Here is a 25,660-nt window from a genome sequence, read left to right as displayed (position 1 = left end):
GTGTGAAAACCACAGCAAGAAATTTTGAAAAAAAGTTTAAGAAAAAAACGACTTTTTTCAAATTTTCCTGCTGTGGTTTTCACACCTGATGATGATTGCTTGTGTTGCACTCGAAACGTCGTGATAATTGTTTTGTTTTATTTTTATGGAGCCACTGGTATAGTGCTGCACCGGGTGACATGCTAACTCTTCAATCTTGAACCCCAGACAACACCCCACCCACCCACCCCATAGCTTTAACAGAATGTTGGGGCAAGTGCTGTTAGCGAAGAGCACCTATGAAGGGTGGCACGGCACACAAGAGGGCTGGTGGCCAGCATCACCCGGCCGAGCACCTGTTGATACGATCCCTCTTCAATCTTTTACCCCACGCATCCTCAAGATTGAATGATTTGGAGATGGAGAGTTGTCAAGCGGGCGTCTGAATCTGTCGTGACACACGCGCGAACACAGACAGAAAGTCCGTGGAGTTTTTTTTTTACAAGTTTATTACAACGCACTTTTAATAACACGTCCTTTTTTACAGCCGTGCATGAGGGAATGCAATTACAGAGCAAAAGATGACGGAACAGATTTGAGCAATGCTATACGTCCTGCACTTGTATACGCTAAGGGAGGGCCTTATAAAAAATAGAACTTTCACACTTGTGCAAAGTTCAAACATATTAACCTACTCCTTTATTGTACAAAAGTTACATCCTTCAGTAAGACAAAGCTCGCATAATCTTCTCTGCATTGAGAAATAACAATCGCTGCTATACATACGTTACACACAAAACACCCAAAAAATTGTCTGTTTTATTTCTCTCTAGCGACAGCTATCTCAACATTAACGGGAAATCGTTCAAGTTTTATTTACCGTGGAGACCAAGTATAACAAAGTTTGTCTGCGTTGTCCATGAAAAAAAAAAACCTTAACGAAAATTACATATGTATAGGTACAACAAAAAACACATTTACACTCATTTCTCCTTGCAAGACCCTGTCGCTGTTTCAGTAAAATCGAGAAAAAAAAGAGGCTGGAGGGGAGAAGAGGTGGGATGAGGGTATTGGGGAAGAGAGATATTTGAAAAAAAAGCTGAGAAACGGAACCCCATTCAGATAATTTTCGTGCATTCGATTTACAAAACAGCAACGACAATTGTCCTACTGGCTACAACAAAATAGTACCCGACAGTAAGCTAAAGCTAGCATGGCCTGCTCTCATTCACGCCATATGAAAACGTGACAAGATCGCCAGGTTGACAGAGTACAGAAATTAAACAATGCACACAACTTAAAGCTATATGAGAAGGGGAAGAACGAATATATTACCGTGCACATTCTCAGATTACAAAAAAAAGATAACCAACCATACAGTAGCCAACACGACCAGTAATTGACCCACGTCGCAGCCAAATGTTCAAAAAAAAAAATCTCTTACAGTTAACTCGTGTTCCAAAGTACATGTTCACTAATCGGCCTAAAAGGAACACGTGCACTGGAACACCGCGTGTGGTTTCGATGCGTTGGCAAAACGTAGTCGGGCACCTCAAGGGAGAGGTCTAATGTCAACCAGTCACGAAGATTCACAAGCACTGCATATGCAGATTCAACCCGCTCACGCACAAGAACACACTTGAAGTCCACTAAAACGGCGCACTTGCCAAAACACCTCAACATCCTTGCTGGTATGCAAAGGGTGTTTTGTTGACTTTATGTTATCCGACTCTCTGTTGTATTTCATTACATTTCTAAGTATACTAGATTTGTGTTTCTATTTCATTTATACCTGATGAGGATTGCTTGTGTTGCAATCGAAACGTCGTATGCTAGTATTTAATTATTTTATCTTCATACGTGACTTTACCGAAAGAACCAAAGGGTATGCAAACCGTCTTATAAATACCTGTATATACAGAGCAGCGGGCGGCAATAGGTTTTGGAGTAGGGGGAGGGGATGTTCAGTTGTTCGCGTGCAGAAATCGCGTCAAAGGCTGCACTCGTCCGCATTCTACCCAGCATTAATCAGGGTCAATACATATCAGCACACCGGCGAGTATGCTCTTCAGATGGCTTTTTACTAAGTCCTTGAGATTACAATGTTCATGTTGACTTTTTCACCCGTGGGTTGGAGAGAATCGCTACTCGACAAGCATTATATTATCACTGTAGCAATCGCGAGTTACACTTAACCTGCATGTTATTAAAGTGATCACCTGAAGTAAGCCTCTATGCTTCAACGTGTGTATAATAAATGCATATCAACGTATACATATTTTCAAAGTATAATTGTGTTTATACTCTTTTCCCAAAAGGAAAAAAAAATACATCTACAACAACCCAAAGCCTAGCCAGATGCAAATCTTTTTTTTACAAAAAGAAAAACAATGCTAACAAGTGCAGTGTTCAGCGAACAATGTTTGTTTACCTTTACAAAGTCAGCAAAAAATCTCAAACGTGCGCGACTGGCATGGCAAGTCAAGGATAACATTTACACGTAACGCGCACACAAATTCTTATTCCACCTATTCAACAGTAGAGGGCAGACTCGCACCAAAGATCGATGCTTCTGCTGCATAAACATATCGTTATAAAGGGGAGTTCGCGTAGTTAGCTTAAAGATGTTGAATCCGCCTTTAAAAGTTGCATACTTTGGAAGGGGTGGGGGGCGAATAAGCCCCTCGTGGATATTATACCTTACACACCCTGTTAGTATAACCCATGGAAATTCCACGGAAAGGCTACTTTGACTTACCACTGTTCAAACACTATTGGCTTCGCTAAATATGATGGGAATGCAAGCGATGTGGCTAGTCAGAAATCACTGTATTTGGTCAGCTAATGCTTGTGCGCAAATACGAATAAATTGCAACTGTGGCAATTTTTTTTTAAGTTACAACAGAAGCTATATTTCATTACAAACGCTATTTAACACCTTGTGATGTGTATGAAAATAGTAAGCCAGGTGAGCTGTGGGATATTGGGCATTGCTGCTGTTTTAAAGTCTGCATTGTGACGATGGGTGCATTTTATGTTGGTCGCACGTTCATCAATGTAGGTCAATTGACATGACCATCAAAACGAATCCCAGTTGCAAACTTGTTAAATCGACGCCAGACTATTTACACACACGACAGCAACTTGTCCTCAAATGGCCAAAAGGATACACTTAAACAAGCAACTCAAAGTTGTCAAAATTAATTTTCTAAAACACAAGGGAATAAAAGTGTGCCTCTTTCTCGATATAAAAATTACAACTGGGAAGGCCACATTTATCTTCACAGAAATATGTGCACTTAAATGTAATATATTGAGCCAGGATAAATGTGCCGTTCTGGTTTACAGTAAAATTCACAATTCCAGCACAGTTGCACAAATTCCCCACAGCCAGCTGTATGCCAAGTTAACTGTTTCAGCAAAGTGTGAGCAATGGGAGGAATGAAGAGGATTTTAAATGCAGTACCACTGTGCAATAATCTCCATTGGGCCAGCAAGGAGACATTACAAAGCTGCACAATTCTTCAGCACTATGCGGTGGAAGTGGCAAATGCGATTTTCGTTTGCATTTATGACCTAATTAAAGCTTGGGGAGATTTACGAGCAAAATAATGAACAAAAATATCCATGTTTAAATGAGCTCCTGCCAGAAAACGGCTGAAAGGAATTATGCATATGTCAATATGTTACCAAATGCTTCACAAACTTTATTTAATTTCCCACTTTACAAAATACCTTCCAATTCACACGGCGCAACCGAAGGTGATCCCAGGCAAACATAGCAATGGCGTAGGATGTGAATAAACTGTTGTGGCAACAGGTACACTTGTACAAGCCATTCAGACCATTCTTTCGTTAGCTATGGATGGTCGTGTGCACTGGGATGGATCGTTCCGAGTTTGCAGCGCTGTGAAGGTGGCAATGGTTCCACAAGCAGCAGCAGACAAAAAGACAAAATGGTCTACTTCCAGGAACCGGCAGGCTGCGTGACGGAACGTGCTGCATTGCCCTGTGCAAGGGAGCGCCCGTGTGCCGTGGTCTGGTTGACGGCGCGATTGGCCGATGGCTGCTGCATGGACCGTCCAGACGGTGACGATCCTGTGCCTGGCACGGCACGCCCTGTGGCCTGCGAGTGGTGGCCCATGGCCCGTGAGCCATGATGCTGCTGCGGGTGCGCAGTGGCGCGCGACGCGGCGCCGTGCTGCATGGGCACGCGTGCGCCGTGCGACAGCTGGGAGGGCGTGCGTGAGCCCATCACAGGGCGGTGCACTGTCGGGTGAGAGATGGAGCGTGAGGGTAGCATGTCGAGGAGGTATTCGCGCTGGCGCTCAGCCGGTGATGCAGCCGTCGACGTTGAGGGCTTGTGTTGGCCCGACAGGTTCGGAGTGACGTACGCCATGTTCACCCCGGCTGTGGCATGGACAGGAAGGAAGATCAGTTAAGAGTGGTGAGAGCACAGTGTACCAAAAACTCAAATGTTCGTGGGACATTTGAGTGAGAGTGTGATAAAACACCACTTGATGTAACTTGAGACAAGTAACATCATCAAGTGGTGCAAAAAAAAATAGTTATGCACGAACACCTGCTGGACAAAACATTTAGACAAAATGAAATTGAAAGAGTACGATGCAAGATAAGATGTGGAGATGATGAGAATACAAAAAATATGCACTTGTACCACCAAGTGTAATTTAAGATAAGAAATGGCAACCTAATCCTGATTATAAACATTTCACAATCCAATTTTGTATTTATTACCATGACACTTAAAAGTTATGAAATGATGCATGTTTTACTATGCATCAGAATGAATAAATAAACCCGATACACATTATTGTGTCAAAAGTCATAAAAAATCCAAGACTCCTAATTAACCAATGATACCGCGCTAAGATATTGTAATTTGGATAAAAAGACTTCCCATTCTTCCCGAGCGCAAGGATGATTTGGAGAAGAGAAATAAGCTAATAAACGCACGCTTGTATGCATCAGCGCGTGTGAAAATTTGTGCATGCGTGCGAAAAAAACCAAACCGACTTTCTTCACCTGAGTGGGATGCGACGGCGTGCCTTCGAGCTCTGCCTGCGCCCCCTTGGGGCCTGGCTTGAGGCCTGACTTGGGCCTTACCTTGCAGCCCGAGCAGCTTGCTGGATGCCTGCATCTGAGGTGGCTGTGGGAAGCTGTGCAGCACCCCCCGGTGTTGAGGCTGGTGGCCTCGCTGGACCATTGATTGGCTTGGCCGTGTGGACTGCTGCTACACAGAAAGCAACATTGCAAAGAGTTAGGGAATGGTACCAAGCAATTAAATGTGGTGTTAAGACGCCTTGTAGACTTTAAATGGCTGGACAGTGGTGAATAACAGCAATACTATGTAAATTTCGATTTAAAGCTTTCGTGACTGCAGGGATTCATCTTCTTGGTTCTTTCGGTAAAGTCACGTAGAAGGGAAGTAATAAAATAATAAAAATAAAACATAATTTTAGTATTGTTAAAAATAATAAAAATAAAACATAATTTTATCATGTTTTATTTTTATTATTTTATTACTTCCCTTCTACGTGACTTTACCGAAAGAACCAAGAAGATGAATACTATGTAAGTTCATGACTGCGCAGTATAGCTCTCCGATGTGTTTCGTTTGCATGTTTTTCGGCACATCTGAAATTACGCTTCAAGTGGAGCAAAACATCTGACATGCCGAACAACACGAAGTACAACATGAAAAACATGAGAGTTAGGAATAACAGTATACGTTAAGGTCTTTTAAAAATGAAATGAACGGCAGACCTGTTTAAGTGGGAGCTGCTGCATGTGAGATTTGGCATTTTGTGTTGGAGTGGAGACCGTTTGCTGCTGGATCTGCTGCTCAATCTCCTGCAGATAGAGACACGACCATGTAATTTTAAAAATAATCAACTTATAATGGACTCCCAAATCGACACACTAAAATTGTGCCTCCAACTTAAATAATCAATCTGTTCAATCATAATGTTGAAAGCAAAAACATTAAAAAACTAGAAGCAGTGGTTTAATATTCAGTGGACATGTGAAACAGAAAATAATCCAGGATTTCACAGCATTACCAACGTGTTTTCAGCAATGTCATCAAGTATTGTTAAAAATAAAGTTAACTTATAAACTAATGGAAGACAAATATACAGATTTATATGAAAATTATTGCTTGCTTTTACACGTTGTGCTATTGAATATGCCTAAAGAGTTATAGGATATTTGTACAGGCTTTTATTATTAATAATGTAATGTTTTTCAGTTACAATACATTAATAAAATGAATGCAGATTAGCAGGCAATCTTGTACTGAAGGGTGCATGAGCTTATTGCCTTCTCTTTAAACAGCAATTTCTGCAAGCCTTTGAAATGAATAAAGATTCACCAAAAATCTAGAGGAACATGCAGATCTTTCATCACCAATGGTCTGAAAGGTCTTACCGTTTTCAGTGCACATCTACGGATCCAAATTCTATTGACAGTTCCATACATAACCAGGAGTAAAACAATGGGCATGTTAACATGCATTCGCCTTTCTTCGTAATTGGCCGAGCTTGTGCCACAAAAGCATACCCCACTGCGACTAAGTGGCTGCACGTCAACGTGACCTCAAGCACACCCACCTGCTCTTGCTGGAGGGCCTTGACGAATGCCATCTTGAGGCGGTTTGTGTGCTCAGCCTTAAGTGCCTTCTTCTGATTAGAAGACAGGCACTGTTCGCAGATGACAGTGCCTCCTTTCTCATGCCGCCAGCGCGCAGTGAAGTCCGTTTGGCATTGCAGGCACTTGAACGGCTCCCGGCCCATGGGCTGTGGTGCCGCTTTGCCTAAAGATAAACGCAGGTATAAGAGGAGTTTCTTTTTAGCTTTGCGGCGGTGGCCATTTGTTACCAATAAAAGGCATTATCTTGCAACATCCTGACAACTGCATATTGAGTTTAAACACCCTTGTTATTTTAACCTCCAAGAAGGGTGCCTTTCCCATTAGTCTGTATGACTGATCATTTTACTCGTATGTTTCCCTCTACTTTTTTTTATCGAGCACTACACCAGGAGGAGTGTCTCCTCGAGTCATGGCCCACACTCACCGTCATTTACAATAGAGTCCAGCCACCAAAGTTACCATGCATGATCTATCTCTTACCTGCACCATCATGCCTATTTTTTTACAACCAATTTCAATAACAAGGCCATACTTAGTTTAAACTAGATTCCCAGTCACAACATATCACTATAGCAATATATAAAAACGGTGCAATACACACCAGCCTAAACACACATTATTATCCTGATCGCAACGGCGCTGGCTCCTGCAGGTTCACCGAGTTTAATAAAAAAAAATGGTTCTCGCCTTGCGTCTCCAGCAGGCTCTGCACCACCTCCTCCAGCCCAATCAGGTAGACAAACTCGCTGTTGGCAGCGCTGGGCAGGAAGTTGAGCTCTGGTGGGGGAGGCTTGGGCGGTGGGATTTCCAGCAGCGTCTTCTCCAGCTGTTTGCGCAGCGCCAGCTTCGCTGCCGCCTGGCGGCTGGCGGGCGACTCGCTGCGTGCCGGCGTGGGAGAAGAGCTGGCTCCACCCGATCCACGTACCATGCTCTGCATCAGAAAGCACGGCGAGAGGCTCAATACATGGACAGACCATCACAACGGTGAAAGATGTGCTCCATGTAAAACGTCACTCATTCACGGAATTTACAAAAAACATCTCAATGTCGGGGGGGGGGGGGGGGGGCCCTCCTGAAAAAGTCTTGAGACTCAGTGAGGCTTCCTGCAGGGTATTAATACAATTTAATACAATTATTATATTGGCCTGCGCTATGCAAAAGTTGCTCAAGTATTTTCATGCGTATTTGACACCACACTGTAGTGCATTAATAGGATTCACCTTCAAGATAGAATTTCCAGTTCATACTTTAGAGTTTCTCCTCCGATAGTTTATAAAATCTGAATAATGTCAAGTGTTTGCCAGGGTGACACCATCAGCCTAGTAAGACACACGAAGCAATGAATCTAAACTACGAACAATGGAGGTCATGTTAAGCAGAATGAGGATTCTAGGATTCTTCATGTTTGTAATAAAAACATATTTAAGCAGTATGATTTTGCACAGCCCAAAGTCAGAACCATTTTTTTTTTAAACGCAGTGAACCTGCAGGAACAAGCGCCGGTGCGATCAGGATAAGAATGTAACGCTGAGTTTAGGCTGGTGTGTTTTGCACCGTTTTTGTATATTGCTATAGTGATATAATGTTGTGACTGGGAATCTAGTTAAAGCTAAGAATGGCCTTGTTATTGAAATCGGTTGTAAAAAATTAGGCATGATGGTGCAGGTAAGAGATAGATACAAACCTGAAATTTCAGAGAAAATGGTTATTATTTATTCAATATTTTTCAGGAATTGTGCCTGCTGATGGTTAATTTAATTTTTTTTCTAAATTGCTTAAGTTTGTTCAATACACTATACCTGAGTATTGACACTTTAAAACTCGCCAAAAGCAAGTAAACATTTAACTTTATTGACTAGATTGTAACCTTAGTCATGCTGCAATTTACTTGTCCTTGTAAATCTGTTATGCGAAACATGTCTGGGTATGATCCAATGCAGCAAACGAAAAACATATTTTTCCAAGTAGCCTCAGTCTTCGTGGAAATAAGAATCAAGTGGACAAAATAACAAGCATGCCATGATACGCAACATTTTCTACTCGTAAATAACATGAACAGAACACTGTGTACATTACCAGAGTAGAAGTTTCTACTCTTAAAATCAACAGATGGTGCATTGATTCAAGTGAGTTTTTAATCACTATAAAACACCAAAAAAATAACAAAAATTTCAGGAAAACCCTTATTCAAAGCACAATGAACCATGAAACAAAAGCTCTTTCCAAGCAATGGTGATACCTAGAGAGAGTGACCTTAAATTATGCCGTTTGGAAGACTGAAATAAGGCCGATTGTAACAAATATGAAAACAATTTTCATACGCGCAACTCCCCCACAGCATACCTTCATAAAAATGCACCAAACGTTTGTTCACTGGGTATTTACAGGTCACATTTACACCCTCTGATAGATTACTTTGCACACACAATACATTTACCATACATTACACTTCTATTTTGCATTTAAAAAAATATTGAAGGTAAACTGTGCCAGGGGAAAACCAAGTACTATCTATACTCTGTGGTTCTTTTGGTAAAGTCACGAAGGTATTTTACCGAAATAACCAAAAAGTATGGATTTCTGCAGTCACGAAAGCTTCAAATGAAGATCAATTAATATCTGTAAAATGGCAACTAGACCAGACTAAACTAAACCATTTTTTAATTTACTAGGTAAGGCCCACTGAGCTATTATAGTAATTTTCAGAAGCAACCTGGCCACAAACATTTATAGTATGTTGATTCTAAATGTGGAGAAAAAAACCGAAGGAACCCGGAGAAAAATGCACGCGACCAGGGGGAGAACATACAAGCTGTAAATATACAGGCATAAGGGTCTGGACCGAACCCACAACCTCCTGTATACCAGGCGAGGTAGTTAACATCTCGGTTCCACGGCACCCTCTCGCCACCACGGCTGTTGTGCACATGAGACCTGGTGGCTATTGCCACGATTATTTACCTAAGAGTATACGTTTATCGAGCTGTACTGACCTGTACACAATTTTCCAGTGCACTGTATTCACATTGGACTGGAAAGGAAAGACTATAGCGGCACTCATTTGTCATAATTTCACATTTACAAATTGAGTCTCACACACACACCCTGTCTAATAACCCAGGGAAATTACATCGCTATGCCGTGACATTGGCACGAACGAAAATCACACCCAAAATGAACACACCAGTCCCAGCGTCCTGGCGTGTTGCGTATGTAACATTGGCACACATTACTGGTTTTCACAGCCTTACCTGTGTGTAGTTGACAACCCCGGAGGTTGGTGGTGTCACAGTAGTGACACGGACAAGCCCGCTGGAGGAGAGGCCCCTGGAGCCCTGCATCTGGGATGGTGTTGTCACTCTGGGAGCCATCATGAGTGGCGGGGGAGCAGTACCAGGTCTCGAACCATGCATCTGCTCAAGTCAACAAAGGGAAAAAAAAACGAAAATATAACTAGGTTATGATGTGCCACTACATGCCGACTAATGTAAATGTGTTTATTTCTAGATTTGAAGCTTTCGTGACTGCAAGGATTCATATTCTTAGGTTTTTTCGGTAAAGTCGGAAGCTTGTGTTGCCTCCGAAACGTCGTGATTTTTATTTTATTTTAATTTACTTTAATTAATCTTAATTTTTTACCTACGTGACTTTACCGAAAAAAACCTAAGAATATAAATGTGTTTACTTGCACAGGACATACAAATTAATGTCAGGTTGCTAAAATAATTTTCGACACTTATTTCAAATTAAGGTAATCCTTAAGGAGACCCCACACAATCTGACCTGTTTTGTTCTGATGCAAGCCCACCACTTTAATCCATATAGCTCCTGCAGAAGAGTCAATCTCAGTGCTATCTATGTGGTAGATGTCTTCCTCTGGAATTGGCTTCCACTCCATCATTAGCCTCGGCCACCACCCGTCATTCTTTTTAATTTTCTCAATTCAGAGATCTGTCGTGAAGACCAACAGGGCTTTCACTTCTGCTTTTTTTAATTGGTCAAGGGCTACAATACCACCAAGAGGCCAGGGGCTTTGGGTTACTTTCCATGCCATTGTAGTCCCCGAGCATCTGCTCATAACACTGTGTAACAATTTATTTTTTGTTCCTGGGTAGTAAGTGTTATTTCGTAATTGCTTATGTCTAAAAAGTATAGAAAACGGCTATTATTCCCCACAAACTTTGCTTTTCTGACCAGGACAGTGATATTTAGAAATGTACCTATTTTCAATGAGAAAACGGGCGAATTTGTGTCTTTTCGTTCACATAAATTCAGAAAAAAACAACATATGAATCAAACTTAACATGTATTTATACTGACGTAATATAAAATGACTACAAAATATCTAGACACCAAGGCACACTACCACAGGTGGGACTGGCCACAGCGGACCGAGTTCTCTGTGGGGAGAAACAATGTCAAGTGGGAGCCACTGGTGGACCCCCGGAAGGTGCCGATGTCACCACTGCACATGAAATTGGACCTTATGAAACAATTTAGCAGAGCTGTTTGATAAGGAGTCGGCAGCCTTCAAGTACCTTCAAGACACTTCCCTAGGCTGTCTGAGGCAAAGGTCAAAGCCGGTGTCTTCGTCGGACCACAGATAAAGAAGATCCTGGAGTGCAATTAATTCCCCAAGAAGCTCACTAGTAAGGAGAAAGCGGCTTGGAATAGCTTTGTCGCAGTGGTTCGTGGCTGCCTGGGCAATCACAAGATCGAAAACTATTTGGAGCCGGTTGAGACTCTGGTGAAGAACTATGGCACAATGGGCTGTAGGATGTCCCACAAAGTCCATATCCTTGATGTTCATCTTGATCAATTCAAGGAGAACATGGGAGCATACTCGGAGGAGCAAGGCGAGCGCTTCCACCAGGATATACTGCACTTTGCACGCCGCTACCAAGGACAGTATATCGAGAACATAATGGGAGACTGCATTTGGGGGCTGATTCGTGAAAGTGATTTACAGTATAATCGTAAATCTCGAAAATCTACTAACTTATAAATCTTTTGTAGTCATTTTTGTATTACTTTAGTATAACTACATATAACTTTGATTAATGTTGTTTTTTTCCGACTTTATGTGATCGAAAAGACACAAATTCGCCCGTTTTCTCATTGAAAATAGGAACATTTCTAAATATCACTGTCTTGTTCACAAAAGCAAAGTTTGTGGGGAATAAGCCATTTTCTAGACTTTTTAGGCAAAATAAATTACGAAATAACACTACCTAGGAACAAAAATTGTGTTACATAGTGTAATCATTAAGGACTTTTATAATTGTGGGCAGGCTTGGGTTAGGCTGCACAACCTGGAATCAGAAGTTTCCTGGTCACCTTGCGATGTGACGGGGATGTCCTTTGACTTGTACACTATCCTTATATATTGCTTTCATTGAGAATCTATGCATCATAAATCCTATGACTATTAGGACATAGCCTATAAATTTGTCTCACAAAATGAAGCATCTTCCTTGTTCAGTTACAAGGTAGCGTTGTTAATGGCAAATTATGCAAACCTGCGGGCCTCGGACAAGTGGGGGCATGACGACTTGCGATGACTGATGGTGTGAAAACTTGGGGGGGCCCTGCTGCCCACCTCGTACCAGGGGAGGGGGAACCACTGACCCCTGGTTTCTTGGCATCGTCATTTGCTGAAAAATCCATATAAAAAAACGCATTAATTTATCACCAACAAAGCAATGAAATTTGTCAAAAAGATCACAAAACCAGTCTTAAATTCAGGATTTTGCACCTAAACAGAACAGTACCAGATCAAAATACCAAAACCTACTTGTAATATAGATGTCAAGAGGTCAGAGTGGCCAATGGCATTTAGAGGGTTGCAGGACCCTGAGCGATCATGGCATGACTGAAGAAGCTGCGCATATGGAAGGCCAGTAGAGAACTCACTAACACTAAAAACTACTGTTCAATGTTCAAACAGGCGCATATTACTATAACGCTAAACAGCAAAGCATTAATGTGATGAAGAATGGTAATGTGTGAGAATGTTACCTTAAGACAGTGGTTCTTAACCTGGGTTCGATCGAACCCCAGGGGTTCGGTGAGTCAGTCTCAGGGGTTCGGCGGAGGTTAAGACACACACCCGACTCGAATGATTGTGCACCACTAAAACATATACCTATGTTTTGAATTTGAAAAAATCATATTTTATTTTTCCAATAAGGGTTCGGTGAATGCGCATGTGAAACTGGTGGGGTTTGGTACCTCCAAAAAGGTTAAGAACCACTGCCTTAAGAAGACCTGAGAGTAATCTAATTAGCTTTGTCAATCTCTAGTAATTACTCAACAGCTACCGAAGACAAAAATAGAGCATGGGCTTTGTGGTGTCGTAAGCTGGCTGTTTTTCAGAGCTGCCAAACCAACACATATGGCCATTTAATTTATATATGAAGAAATGACACGAGGAAAGAAGGCCACACCCAGCCATGATATCATCTCAGAGGAGATTTCACCTGCAGTACAGGCATGATTATACTTGGGCACAATAAAATAATAAAATCTCCACCCTGCATACATACATATACTTGATATTAATTTAACCGGAATTCCAAAGTCAACATTAGTTGTGAAGGGACTCATTTTCACATTGGTCACTGTAAGTTTCACAATATAAAAATTTACATGTTAAGTCCACACCATAACACGAAATATGGCCAAGTGTTTTTAAAAAGATTGGGGTGGAATCAGGCTTGACCCGAGTATCTGCATACTGACCAACAACACATCATGATGCATGTATGCAGCAACAAGTTGCAGTGCCTCAAAGTGAGCTGCAATGAATCATCCCCTGTTAACACTTAAATACGAGATTCCAGTTGACAGGTAAAAAAACAACCCTACACTGTCCATTCACCTCCACAGTTGTGTGAACCCCATAATCATTTGGACAGCAAGCGAGTGAATGGGTGAGTTAGCGAAAAGCAGAGCAGAGAACTTAAAGGAGCGTTGAACATTGCCATGCCATTGATGGTAGTGTGTTACAGGGTTGATGCGTGCCTGCTGAGCTGGGAGCCGGGTGCCCGGAAGCTGCTGCTGCTGCTGACTGCCCCGTACAAGAGGTGGCGGTGCCGACGCAGAGCCTGTGCCGTGCGGTGCAGCGGGCTGGCAGCAATCAAAGGAAAACACGAAAAGGAAGATATCACCATGGGGTCAAATTCTTGTACAATAAAAATTCACTAAAGTGTCCCAAAATCATAGTTTTATGATTTTGCTTTGTAATTACTTTAAAACATTTTAAGTTAGAGGAAAAGACTGATTTTGCTGTGATGGTTAAAGCATATTGCAAATGAACAATACAGACAAAAGCTGTGCTGACACATCAAGAAGAGATGTGTGGGCAAACGTTTGCCTTTACAATTATGCTAGACAAGCAGAACATCCAAGTTCAGTTTTATGGTTATTAGAAATATGGAGATGAAGAATGAATATTGAAAAGCAGGCCATTTTTAAGCAAGTCAATCCATCATGTGGTCTTCTTGCCAAGTTCAGTGCAGCTTTTGTTAAATGTAAATATGTTGCAGTCACAAATAATTATGGTTTAAAGACATTTTGCATTATTATTGTTACTTTACTAATACAACCACTGTTGTGTTCTCGTCAATCACAATATATTAAAATCAAGAATCCAATAACATGGTCCCCAATTACCTGTCTACAAACAACAAAGAGCTTACGCAAAAACGAGACAGCAGACCTAGGCCAGGAATGTACTCCTATCCAATGCTGTTTAGGATATGAAAGCCAAAACAAATGAATAGAAAAGATCTATTACAAAAATCGACATTGGGATACTTTTCTTGAAAAAAAATTTTTACAGCAGTTGTTCCACTTGACAATGCTGTCAAACCCAGGTGATCTTAAGCCAACCAATCGTACTCTATGAAAGTGGTTTCCAAGCAATCTGGACCTGCAAACCATTGGCCACCCGAAAAATGGTTCAAGGATCAACATACGGTAAAAAAGTGGTGTTTTGTGAAAAAACATGCATTCAGCAAAAGTACCGTGGACCACTTCCCACAGTCTTAGAGACAATCAACAATCTGTGGACCACAGGTGTGGAACCACACCTATATGACATCTCATGTTAAAACTAATTTCAAACAATAGCACGTGTTGCACACTCAAATATAACGTATTTGATGAGCACTGGATGGAGCCCATGGTCATAACTTAGAGAAGCCAAAAATATTTCCACAAGCATTTATATTGCATAAATTCTGCACCATTTAAAAAATCAACAGCACTGTCAATCCAATGCAAGATGAATACCTGCCTATGCCATGTTGGTCATTGGAGTTGTTTGACCATACTTCACCACATTTAAAAGTTTGGGATGAAGGGGGAAGGAGGGCTTGGACCAGTAGAGATATCACATGCGATAGATGTTAGCTGTGGCTAAGAATCAAACTCGGATCGCCGGTTTCATTGTGCAATGTGTTAACCACTGCGCAACTGCTCCCCCGACACTGTTAAATATCAATTGAAATGCCTTTATGGAATCTATCAACGAAGATATTCTCTCCAATTCCAGTTTAAGCGTAGTCCATTGCTGCCAATAAATCCCGTTTGTTTTCATTGTCTCTATGTCAGTTCATGCATACAACATTGTTTAAAATACTGCTGCCATAAATGAATGCTTTGCTAATTTGTCAAACGAGACCACATTGGTCATATTATCCATACCCGGTCTGCTCAATGTAGGTAACATGACACAGCATGTGGAAAAAACTGTCATTTGATCGACCGAACAAACTAAGCCTTGTAAGAAACGAGGAACATTTAATATGGCTCCTAAAGTTACATGGATAAGCAGTATTTAAAACCACACATATATTACACTTGTGTGCATTTCCCACCAGGAAAGCTGCAAAACCTATTAGGCTACAGTGTTTTTCCCATGAATACAGTTTTCTCAAAGATAGCACAATTAGCAAGTCTAGTGAGGTATATTCGTTGACAAGGTTATATACCAAAGGTAAACATGCACAGGAATTCAGAATCAAACTCATGCACATGTTAAAGGTGAATGATATTGTGCATGCCTACTCGCAGTCTTATTTAAAATGGGAGCTTTATTGCCCATGGAGAGTATAAAAGCATAATCATTCTGTTAAGTTGTGTATGTGGCAAAAATAATTAGGCATAAAATTTTGATAGCTTTAAGCATGGCTTCCAAGGTGAAAGCAGATATTGACGAGCGGTAAAAAGCATATGTATGCTATGCGTTATTATTAATCCCTGCAAGTACATGAACAACGCACTTTGGCTATGTAATTGTATGGGAATATAAACTCGCACGCAAACACACAAGTATGCACGCAATGGGCTACGCAACATGCCCGATGATGCAGCAGGGAGGTATAAACTTCCAAATTAGCGTTTAACTTCACTGACCAACACTGCCATTATGGGTGCAAGAAATAAATAAAATCTGGCAGGTTGCTCACCTTCTGTGTAACATTCTCCTTTTGCATCTGGCTCTGCCGAAGCTTTTTCAATAGCACCAATTTGGCCTCTTCCAGCCGGAGTTCATCCTTCAGCCGCTTGATCATCTTCTCCCGTTCTTCTGGTGTGCTTGACTGTGCACGGGTGTGGCAGCCACATATGCCATCAAGTTAGCAACAAAAAGACGGCACAAATTCTCCAGCTTACATTTGAATTCATGGTTGGTGAAATAATCTGTTTTGCAGTAATTTTAGAAGTGTTATCTATTTACCACGAGACAAATAACGGTTTATAGAACATTGAGATAACTTTATGTTTACAATAAAGTTGTTTAGTCCATCTATAATGCTGTTGTAGATGGATTAAGGTCATATCGAAAAATAACATGACGAAACATGTTTTAATCGCAGTGTCCAACTGCTAAACATGCTCCTTGTGTAAGCATTAACCATTAGGATGCCTTATTCTGGCTGCTAGTATTACCCAGCTCTGAGTAATCATGTTCATACAAATCCTTGCAAAAGACATTGTAAAATATATGAACTACTGCCTATCGAATCTCAATGAAAATGTTACTCGAGTTGATGATCCACTTCCAAAAAACGTTAATTATTGGAAAATCATTTGGTCAAGCTTTAAGTAAATACCCTTAAATGCAGTTAAACACTGACTATATGGAGACTGAAAATGCACAGGTCATTTGTGTTGCAGCAGGCTAACCATTAAGATGCTGGTTAGGATGACTGTATGTACAGGCGAGTTGTGTGTGCACATACTTTGATGAAGTCGTTGCCAATCTCCTCGTCCTTGCAGTAACCATTGGCTGTGGGACTAGAAGACTCGTTGTCGGAGAGCACAATGACATCTGGTGATGGTCCTCGCTTTTCCTTCTTTGCATCACTGGCATAAAACATGTCTGAATGTTAGCAGTACCAAATGACTCAATTTTAATTCAGTTAATATTGACTATTGCTGAGTTAGCATCCCCACTAATGCTTTCCCTGTGCCTTATGTAGCTCAGTGCATAACGTACATGGATCGAAGAGGTGATTAAGAGAAAAGCAAAATATGCCCGTGTTCTTCCATTTTTAAATGAAATTCTGCTCAACCACACATTTTTAATATTTTACATCAGAGAATGTCGGTTAATTACCATAATTATTCTAATGCTCAGTTAAAAAGTGTACCTTACTTAAAACAGAAAAATAACCTTTTGTTGGTGCTCATGTCCACAGGCTCATCACACATGTTTTCTTTGTCCTTTTTCACTGCAGGACGAGGGGAGCTTGCGTCCTTTTCTTCCGTATTCTGGTCATAACCATCCGCCATTGGCTCTGCTTTTACTTTCACCAATTCCTCACTCTCCTCTAGTTGTTCTTTCACGCTCTCCTCCGTCACTTGCACACCATCCTCAAGTTGCACAGCATCCTTGGTCCGGCACTCATCCTGGGTCTCCAATGCATTAGTCTGCATCTTTTCCTCTTCGTCTTGCAAATCATTTTGGGGTGGCAATGTACTCTGGGGGGACAATGCACTCTGGGGGGACAATGGAATTTGGGGGGACAATGGAATTTGGGGGGACAATGCAATCTGGGGGGACAATGCAATTTGGGGGGACAAAGCATTCTGGGGCAGAACGACATCTTTGGCTTGTAATTCTTCCTCAGGCGAAGATTCTTTGCAGAGCAGCACATTATTCTCCTGCTGTGGCACACTCACAGGCTCTAAAGGATCCTCGGGATGTGCAACAGTCTCCGGCTGCACATCACACTCAGTTGGTAGATCACCGTCAGGCTCAGAATCAGCAAGGTCTTCATCCATGCCATTTTCTTGGGCCTGACCTGGGTCAGTTTCTCCTTCGACAGGCAGGTCTAGCTTAGGGTGCTTAATGTCTGTGGTGATCTCTCCATCCTCCTCCTCCAGCTTCCTCTTTAGTCCATCCTGGGTTTGTAATGTTTCTTCTCCATCCACATCCGCCATCTCAGATAGCTCTGCAAAATACCGCAACCCACAATTAACACACAGCAAGTACAAGAGGAGCAATGTATAATGCATTGCCACAAATATTATAGCACTCAAGTGAAAAATGTGTTTATGCTTACACTAGATATTGGATTATATGTTCATCACTTTTTGATGAGATCACGATACCACTAACCAAACCTCAGCAGTTCCGCTAAAATATATATTACCATGCCAGTGTGATAAATGTTTATATTATAACAGCTTTTGGAAGCACACAAAATAATAATTGCATGCATAATTGGTAAATTATAAGCCTGTGGAAAGTCTACATAACAGAAATGGAACCACATTTACAGTGACAATTCGATAATGAATGCTAAATTACAGCAAGGGTAGCGGTGAGGGACTCTGTAGCTAGGCCAATCACACGTGTAAAAAATATACATTGAAGCTCAATCCAAATTGTTTATACCTTAGTGTTTACTTGCTAAATACTGCCCCAACAAGACCGAAAATGGGTTTGCTCTTAACACTTAAGCATGGAACTTCATTCACTCTTTTAACTTTACTGTATTTGACTCTTGGCAGAGATAAGCAAAGTTTAAAACCGTATATGTACCGGGATAAAAACTTATTTGAGACTGTCCCAATAACAGCACAGAACACCATGTAAAGGTCAATGCAGAATGTGTTTGCAACAGCCAACAACATCAACTCTGCACAATTAAGTCACGACCAACATAATGGTAGCCGTTATTTGTTTCTCAGTATGCAGTTGCAATTGATGACAGTTGCAATTATGATGATTTGTTGCTGCTGTTGTTATTTTCTTGCATTTATCCTACTGCACTTGGAAGACCCGTGACAATGTCGATTGCCGAGCCAGTTTGGGCTGCAGCTGTGGATGCACCTTTGCTGCGCCAGCACGTCTCTCCCATGATGTGGTGGTGGTGGTGGTGGCTGTGTCCCATTCAGGAAATGGCTTCCAGAGCCAGTCACATGACCCTGCATATTAAAGAGCCGGCCAAGGCGGCATCCCACAATACCTTGCGCCCGCCTGGCTGCCTGGGTTGCAGCGTTAAACGTGGGAGGAGGGGCAAACCGGTTCAGACCGGCTGAAGCCAGTTTCTCTCTTTTTTTTTACGACTGGCATGTTATCTTTCAAACAGTCGTCATGGCAATACAGTGGCCAGGTCCTAAGACACCACGAGATGGGGAGAAGGCACAAATCAACACGGCTTTAAAAAAGAAAACACCTGCACCCCTACATCTCCCATACCCACCACGACACTCCGCCCCCCCCCCCCCCCCAAAACAAAAAAAAACTGATCAGCAATACCACATACCACTGGACAATTCCTTAAACCCATAAATGTGTATGATCTGTGAGCTGGTTAGCCAGAGCGTGGGTGGCAGGATGGAGTTGGATATGGGTAGAGGTCAAGCATGCACTTCCAAAGTACAGTAGTGCCATAATACTGTACTTAAACGCGTTAATCCCATTTTAACAAGGGGTACAACAAAAGGATAACTTACACTTTCCACACCCCCCCCCACCACCACCGCTAACAAAGTAGTGCTTCATCTTACAGTAACTACATCTGGAATTCAGGTTAAAGCACTGGGACATATTTACACCATCATACATATTCCTGCGTGTTGTCAATGTACAGTTAACGAGAAACCAATTACCCCAAGTACAAAACTAATTGCTGGAGTAAAGTCCACACCACATTTGTTGTGATGCCAAAGGCCACTTCGTCACCATGTCATGAGCTAACATACTATCGCTTAAGTATTTTTTCAAAGGCCCAATCAGCTAAACCGTTTTCACTCGCACAAGTTACAACAGTTCTGTGGAGTCTGTTGTAAGAATCGTGAGGTCAATTCACTGTACAGTACAATGGGTCAAAAGTCAAAGTGAATTCCTGCTCGAATGAGCAATTTAGACAGCGCTCATCTGTTGACGGCCCTGAACCATTCGTGTAGATTCCACATTCCTATGGCGGGAGCAAGTTTATCCATAGGACAGACCACTTTAGACTTCATCACAAATTGGACGATGTATCGAATGATGAACCCCCCCCCCCAAACCATGATTTGGTGCTTATGCTGAAGCCACCAGGCCAAGAATATGAACGTAGCAACACTGTGGGCACCAATGATGGCCAATCTAGCTGGCCAAGTTCATCTTTGTGCGTGCACAACAATGAGGATGACTAAAATGATGACTCAATTGCACTTTTACTCCGTTCATATATAACCGGCGTCTCCATTACGGTGTAGTTTGATGACTAACATGTGACTCTGGTGGGTGTAACTTTGACAGGAAACCATCTAAAGCAGCCTAAACCCCTACAAAGAACGTGATATTTTCATACTTTAAATGTCAATAATGGATGAATGTGCATTTATTGAACATTTTGACCGCTTTAATGACATTGAATAGCCAGGCAAACATGTAATGAGGCCAATATAAACGGATTGGATAAGAGCCTTAACACGAGGTAGCATTTTTACAAAAACAACTTTACAGTAGTATAAACTATTGTATCACCATGTCTAAAATAAGTGTGAAAGTAAAAATACACAATTAAACAAGTGAAAGAGGAACCAATGGTCAAATTCTGAACGACTACACTATAGCGTGCCTCTTTCGACTAAAGGAAGTTACAAACTCAAGTTTAAATACACATTAAATAACAAAAAAACCCTAAAGACGAAAACGTTAACCAAACCACACGATGAAAGGAGACGATTGTTTAAGTAGCATGTTATTTTTTGATTAAAGTGGACACTTTGAAGGGACGAAAAACTTTGCCAACGTAAACGTCTCTTCGCCCGTGTACAATGGGACATTCGACTCTAACAAAACCGAGTCTTAAACGAAATAAAACCCACGGATTTAACTATTCCGCACACAAACACGACGCATTGGTATCGAATGTGGTCGTTTATGATCGATACAAATATGATTATTATTCAACAATTGTGCGACTCGCCTAGGTGCATCCTAACGCCTAGGCCCGAATCGGTAATTAAAATAAGGCGAACACGACGTTTACAATAACAGTTATCGTGTATAACGTTACGAACATATATATATCTTACCACCTTCTATCGCACACGATATAACATACTGTATATAGTACGGCTTACGTAATACAGTGTATAATAGTAGGGCCTACACGCACTCGTGTGTACATACAGTACGCGCATGACAACCTTCATTAACGAGTACAGCAATATCGTGTAATCGAATGTTTACAAGTATGCAACCCTACGATTGTAATGTTACAACATATACCGTTCCATTATCGTAAGGCTATCGACGAAACTCCGCTACTAAACGCATCTCTCATTCACAGCCGGCAAAGTGCCGGCGAAAACAGAAAGAAAAGTTAACAAAGTAAAAGTCACAGAAACAATACAATGTCTATCAAAGTGTCATAAACTAGAATAACACCAACTACTATCGTAATCTATCATTAAATAGGCGTGTGTGTGTGTGTACTGTATGTAATATACCATACCCCAAATCACGTTAACGCTCCCCCGGCTTCACAAATCCGCAACGACCGGCGTGGTGAAGTATGGTCAAAAGCCCCCCCTAACAACTACCACTTGCCACGGGGTTTAGGGGGTGGGGAAGACCCTCATCCAGCAGTGGATTAACACAAAAACACCTCTCCACATGTAACATTCAGATGCAGTGTCCAGTGTGTGTGTGTGTGGCTTAAGCAGAGGCACCGGATCAGTCGAGCCCAGGCAATGTTCGGTCACACGGGGGCGGCCTTTTAACAAGATAGCAGCTCTCTCTCTGTGTGTGCCTCTCTGTATATACACACAAAATTATTACAAAGAAGCTTATTTATTTATTATTACACCGTCCGGGGCCTTTCAATCCCATCCCTCTCGGCCGCGACGGCTCTGCTAACAACACCACGACACGAACGAACGAACGCCAATTGACGCCCGCTGATTTAGGAGTTGTTGTTAAACGTCGGTTCTTTTTTTTTCTTGACGACGTGTGTTTGTTATACAACAAACGTACGGAGAAAGAATAAATATCCACCCGAACAGACTCCACCTCGGTGTAGTTCGTCGCCCGGCCCGCCGAAGGTAAAGGCCGCCAATTATCAGTAATTAAAAAAATACTCCCCACGAATATTCGGTACCAATTCTACTTTGCCGGCGTGTACGTACAACATACCTTATTACCTGGAGGTAGGAGCTTTTCTCTCTCTCTTCTTCCCCTAGAGCAGTCCCGTCCCACCGGTCCCGGGGTTCTTTTTTTTAATATGATAAAGCTTGTGGGGTAATGGTGAAAGGTCCGACGAAAAGGAGGGAGAGACGTCTGCGTTTGCCTCTGGGGTTCGGCTCCCAGTCTGGGTGGTGGTGGTGGTGGGTGGTGGGTGCCTCGTGTCCCTTCTGCTGCTGCTGCCACTGCCACTGCTGCTGCTGCCACTGCCACTTCCTCTCCGCCGGGGGCTTTGTTCCCGAGCGTGGTCTCTCTCTCTACTCACTCACCCCAACACACACAAGCCACAGAGGGTTCCCAAAGCCACGGGATGGTATATTTATTCACTAATTGTGGGGTGTTTTTTAGATTTTTCTTTTTTTGGGGGGGTTTTGTTGGTTTAGGAAAAAATTTGATGAGTTTTTTAACTCGACATTGATTGTGGGTTTTGGGATGAATTTTTTTTTTAACCGGTGTTATTCGAGAATTAAGTTTTTTTTAATTGATGTTGTGTGGATTTTAATTGCCCGGGGTATAATTGTACGGTTAATAATTTTTATAGGCAGGTTATTACTGTGGTTTAATTGAATATCACAAATTCAGTACTATATCATATTTACATATAGTACTGTATTACATATCATTAGCCTTATTTCTGCGGTTATTAATATTTTATCCAAATGTCAACTAAATTTGAAGATCTCCCAAAATAAAAAAAAATGTTATCTGTACTTGATTTACTGGTAAATCGAATGTGATGATCTATTCGTGTATATGTTAATATTCATTAAGGCCCCCTCCCCTGCCAGACGTCACAAAAAAAATAAGCCTTTTAAAATTAAATGCTATACAATCAGCTGGAGGCTTCTGTTGTCATGAGCAGACCAGGCAACTTTTCTACCTACCTCACTGCAGGCTATGTATGACCAGAAATAATACGAATTAGATAAGGTGTGGGGAGTACTTCGCAAAAAAAAAATCTACATAAGGCATCAATGATCACAGCAGCAGAGACAAAACAAATAAAAAAAAACCCAAAGAATGTCCACCACCACACTTGTGTAAGTTTCTGAATTTTCTGTGAATGGTGAATGAGCAGTGACTGGGCAAGCCAAAGAAATGGCCGGTCTCAGAAGAGGGCTTTTTTTCTCCCCCCCACTCTTTGGCGACGGGGGGTTGGTTTAGCAAACACCAAAGTGCCTCCTCTGTCAGCCTGGCACAAGCCACCAACCAACACCAGCACCACCAACCAGCACCACCAGCACCACCACCAGCACCACCACCCGCCTTTGTGAGCGTGTCATTGTGCACGTGTCTCTGTTTCTTTCTCTTAAAATGGCTGCCTTCACACAAATAACAGAGGCAGAGGAGGAAAGGGTTTCTTCAACTGGAAATCAGGGGCTTGATGGTGATGATGGCCAGCAGTGCTTAAGTTGGGCGGGTAAAGGTGGCGGTGGGGTGTGGGGAGGGAGAGAGAGAGGTTTTGGTGGGTGGTGGTGGTGGTGGGAGGGGAAGGCGGTAGTTGGGAGCCTTTGTAAGGGGGAGGGGAAGGGTTTTGGAGAGGTGGCGTGAAGAGCTGTGGTGCTGGTTATGTGTGTGTGGTAGAGGCGGTGGGGGGGGAGTTGGGATTGGAGAGGGAGAGAAAAAAAAACAAGTCAGTTTGGTAAACTGGATCTCCATTGGGTGGCAATGCATCACCTGATGTCTGGCCCCTGACCAATGGACCCGATGGTTTTGTTGGCCACCTGCCGAGGACAAACCACCGGCACCACCCACGCTCGTTTTTATGTTTTTTTTGACTCGTCGCATGACGATGGGATGACGACACGTGCATGCAGTGACAGCCCTGACGGGTGGGCTTCATTAAACAAGAGAGATAGAGAGATAGAGCAATGCACATGCACACATTGTGAGCAAGCACAACATTGCTCCACGTCACGATAGGTTTCATGTGATGACCGATTGCATGTCACATGGGTGGCCAGCTATAGAGCTGTGTTGACCTTAACCGGTGCTGACACACAATGATGTGCATCGGCACACAAACACCATCGCACCATAAGTCATTGCACATGCAGCTTCTGTATAGGTAGAAAATCACTCCCAACAGAGAGTAGGACATTTTTACCACATTCGGGGTTTGTGTCACAAGGTGGAAGGGTGGTGCAGTGATTAGCAATGTGTCCTCTGTACCCAGCGATCTGAGTTTGATTCCTACCCAATGGTTACCATCAGTAAAAAGTCCTATCTGAACTGGTCCTGGGCCCCCGCTTTATAAATGTGCCCTATACAGCGTGGTGATGAAGTATGGCCAATGAATCTCCAATACTGACAAAATTTGGGGAGGCCTTCATCATTGAATTGACAAAGGGCTATAAATTATTATTTGAGTTTGTGACACAAACTGTTTTGTGCAAAATCCACATTCCAGACATTTGCTGAGCACGTTATATTTCCTCGGCATTTATACGGTCTCATTAGAGTTTGAAGGTTCACTACTGTATTAGGTGATACGTTCGGCTTAAAAGAAAACAATTGCATAAAATGCTTAGCGGTCACAACCACGAGATACAAAAAAATAAGAGCACATCACGAGAGACATTCATGAGCCACGCTCTTCCCCACGTCATTGCCAGACCGGCAAATTCTTCACAGTGACAGTCATCGCTGCAGTGTCTTTTGACCAATGAAACACACAAAAACCCCGCGACCTTATTATGGTTATTTATAACAGTTCTGCCTTGCACATTCAGACTGTCATGTTGCCATGGTGATGGAATCTCCCTGATGTTCTCTGCACAAAAAAATTTGCTTGTGCATTGCCATCCGGGGTGACACGTCCGAACCGTGCTACACATTTCGCAACAGACACATATAATGGCACATCTGTAGCGGGACGAGATAACAAACAACTTCACCACAAATCCAGGCTGTGGGTTTTTTTTCATTCTTCTTCTTCTTTACGTGCCACCACCTTCAACACACAGGCATCGCCACCCTGTCAGCCTGATGAATTCTCCCACCATCCTCGCTCAGAATGAAACGTCTCCCTCGATGTGACCCTTCACTCAATACAAACATCTCGTATTGAACATCGCACCCAAACATCTGCCCTACATCAGCGGCAGGAGCATTCAATCTCGATCTCCCATGGTTTTGTCAACTCCAATTCCACACGCGCCACAAGCAAAGGGGCGGGTGTGGGTTTACATTTTTGACATTCGTCAGCTACGTGCAATGCGAAAATAATTTAAGTGTGCGTGAAGATGAGTCATCAACTTTTAAGAGATGGCTCATTAATTAGGAGTAGGAGGTAGTGTGAAGAGTGTTTTT

The 25,660-nt window shown here is 42.2% G+C and overlaps 1 protein-coding gene across 12 annotated transcripts; it reads right to left on the bottom strand.

Moving 5' to 3' along the window:
- Positions 1-477: 477 nt before the first annotated feature.
- Positions 478-22,579, bottom strand: LOC133346618 (transcriptional repressor p66 alpha-like). 12 transcript variants are annotated; one of them, XM_061558325.1, is made up of 13 exons: positions 22,309-22,579; positions 19,134-19,283; positions 17,333-18,113; positions 16,899-17,022; positions 16,125-16,256; positions 13,675-13,779; positions 12,171-12,305; positions 9,903-10,064; positions 7,339-7,582; positions 6,612-6,814; positions 5,767-5,853; positions 5,026-5,233; positions 478-4,389 (listed from the first exon to the last, which is right to left on the bottom strand). In XM_061558325.1, exons 3-13 carry the CDS (start codon positions 18,100-18,102, stop codon positions 3,941-3,943), a joined length of 2,619 nt encoding a protein of 872 aa, XP_061414309.1. In that variant the 5' UTR covers positions 18,103-18,113; positions 19,134-19,283; positions 22,309-22,579; the 3' UTR covers positions 478-3,940. The 12 variants fall into 12 exon arrangements, with proteins under 12 accessions (XP_061414309.1, XP_061414308.1, XP_061414305.1 ...); XM_061558324.1 differs by lacking the exon at positions 22,309-22,579 and adding an exon at positions 21,621-21,830; XM_061558321.1 differs by lacking the exon at positions 19,134-19,283 and having other exon boundaries at positions 22,301-22,578.
- Positions 22,580-25,660: the final 3,081 nt, after the last annotated feature.

This window comes from Lethenteron reissneri, chromosome 24 (assembly GCF_015708825.2).
Source record: "Lethenteron reissneri isolate LAM-NWPU_2019-01 chromosome 24, ASM1570882v1, whole genome shotgun sequence".
NCBI lineage: Eukaryota > Metazoa > Chordata > Hyperoartia > Petromyzontiformes > Petromyzontidae > Lethenteron > Lethenteron reissneri.
This window is presented reverse-complemented; position numbering and strand designations above follow the sequence as displayed.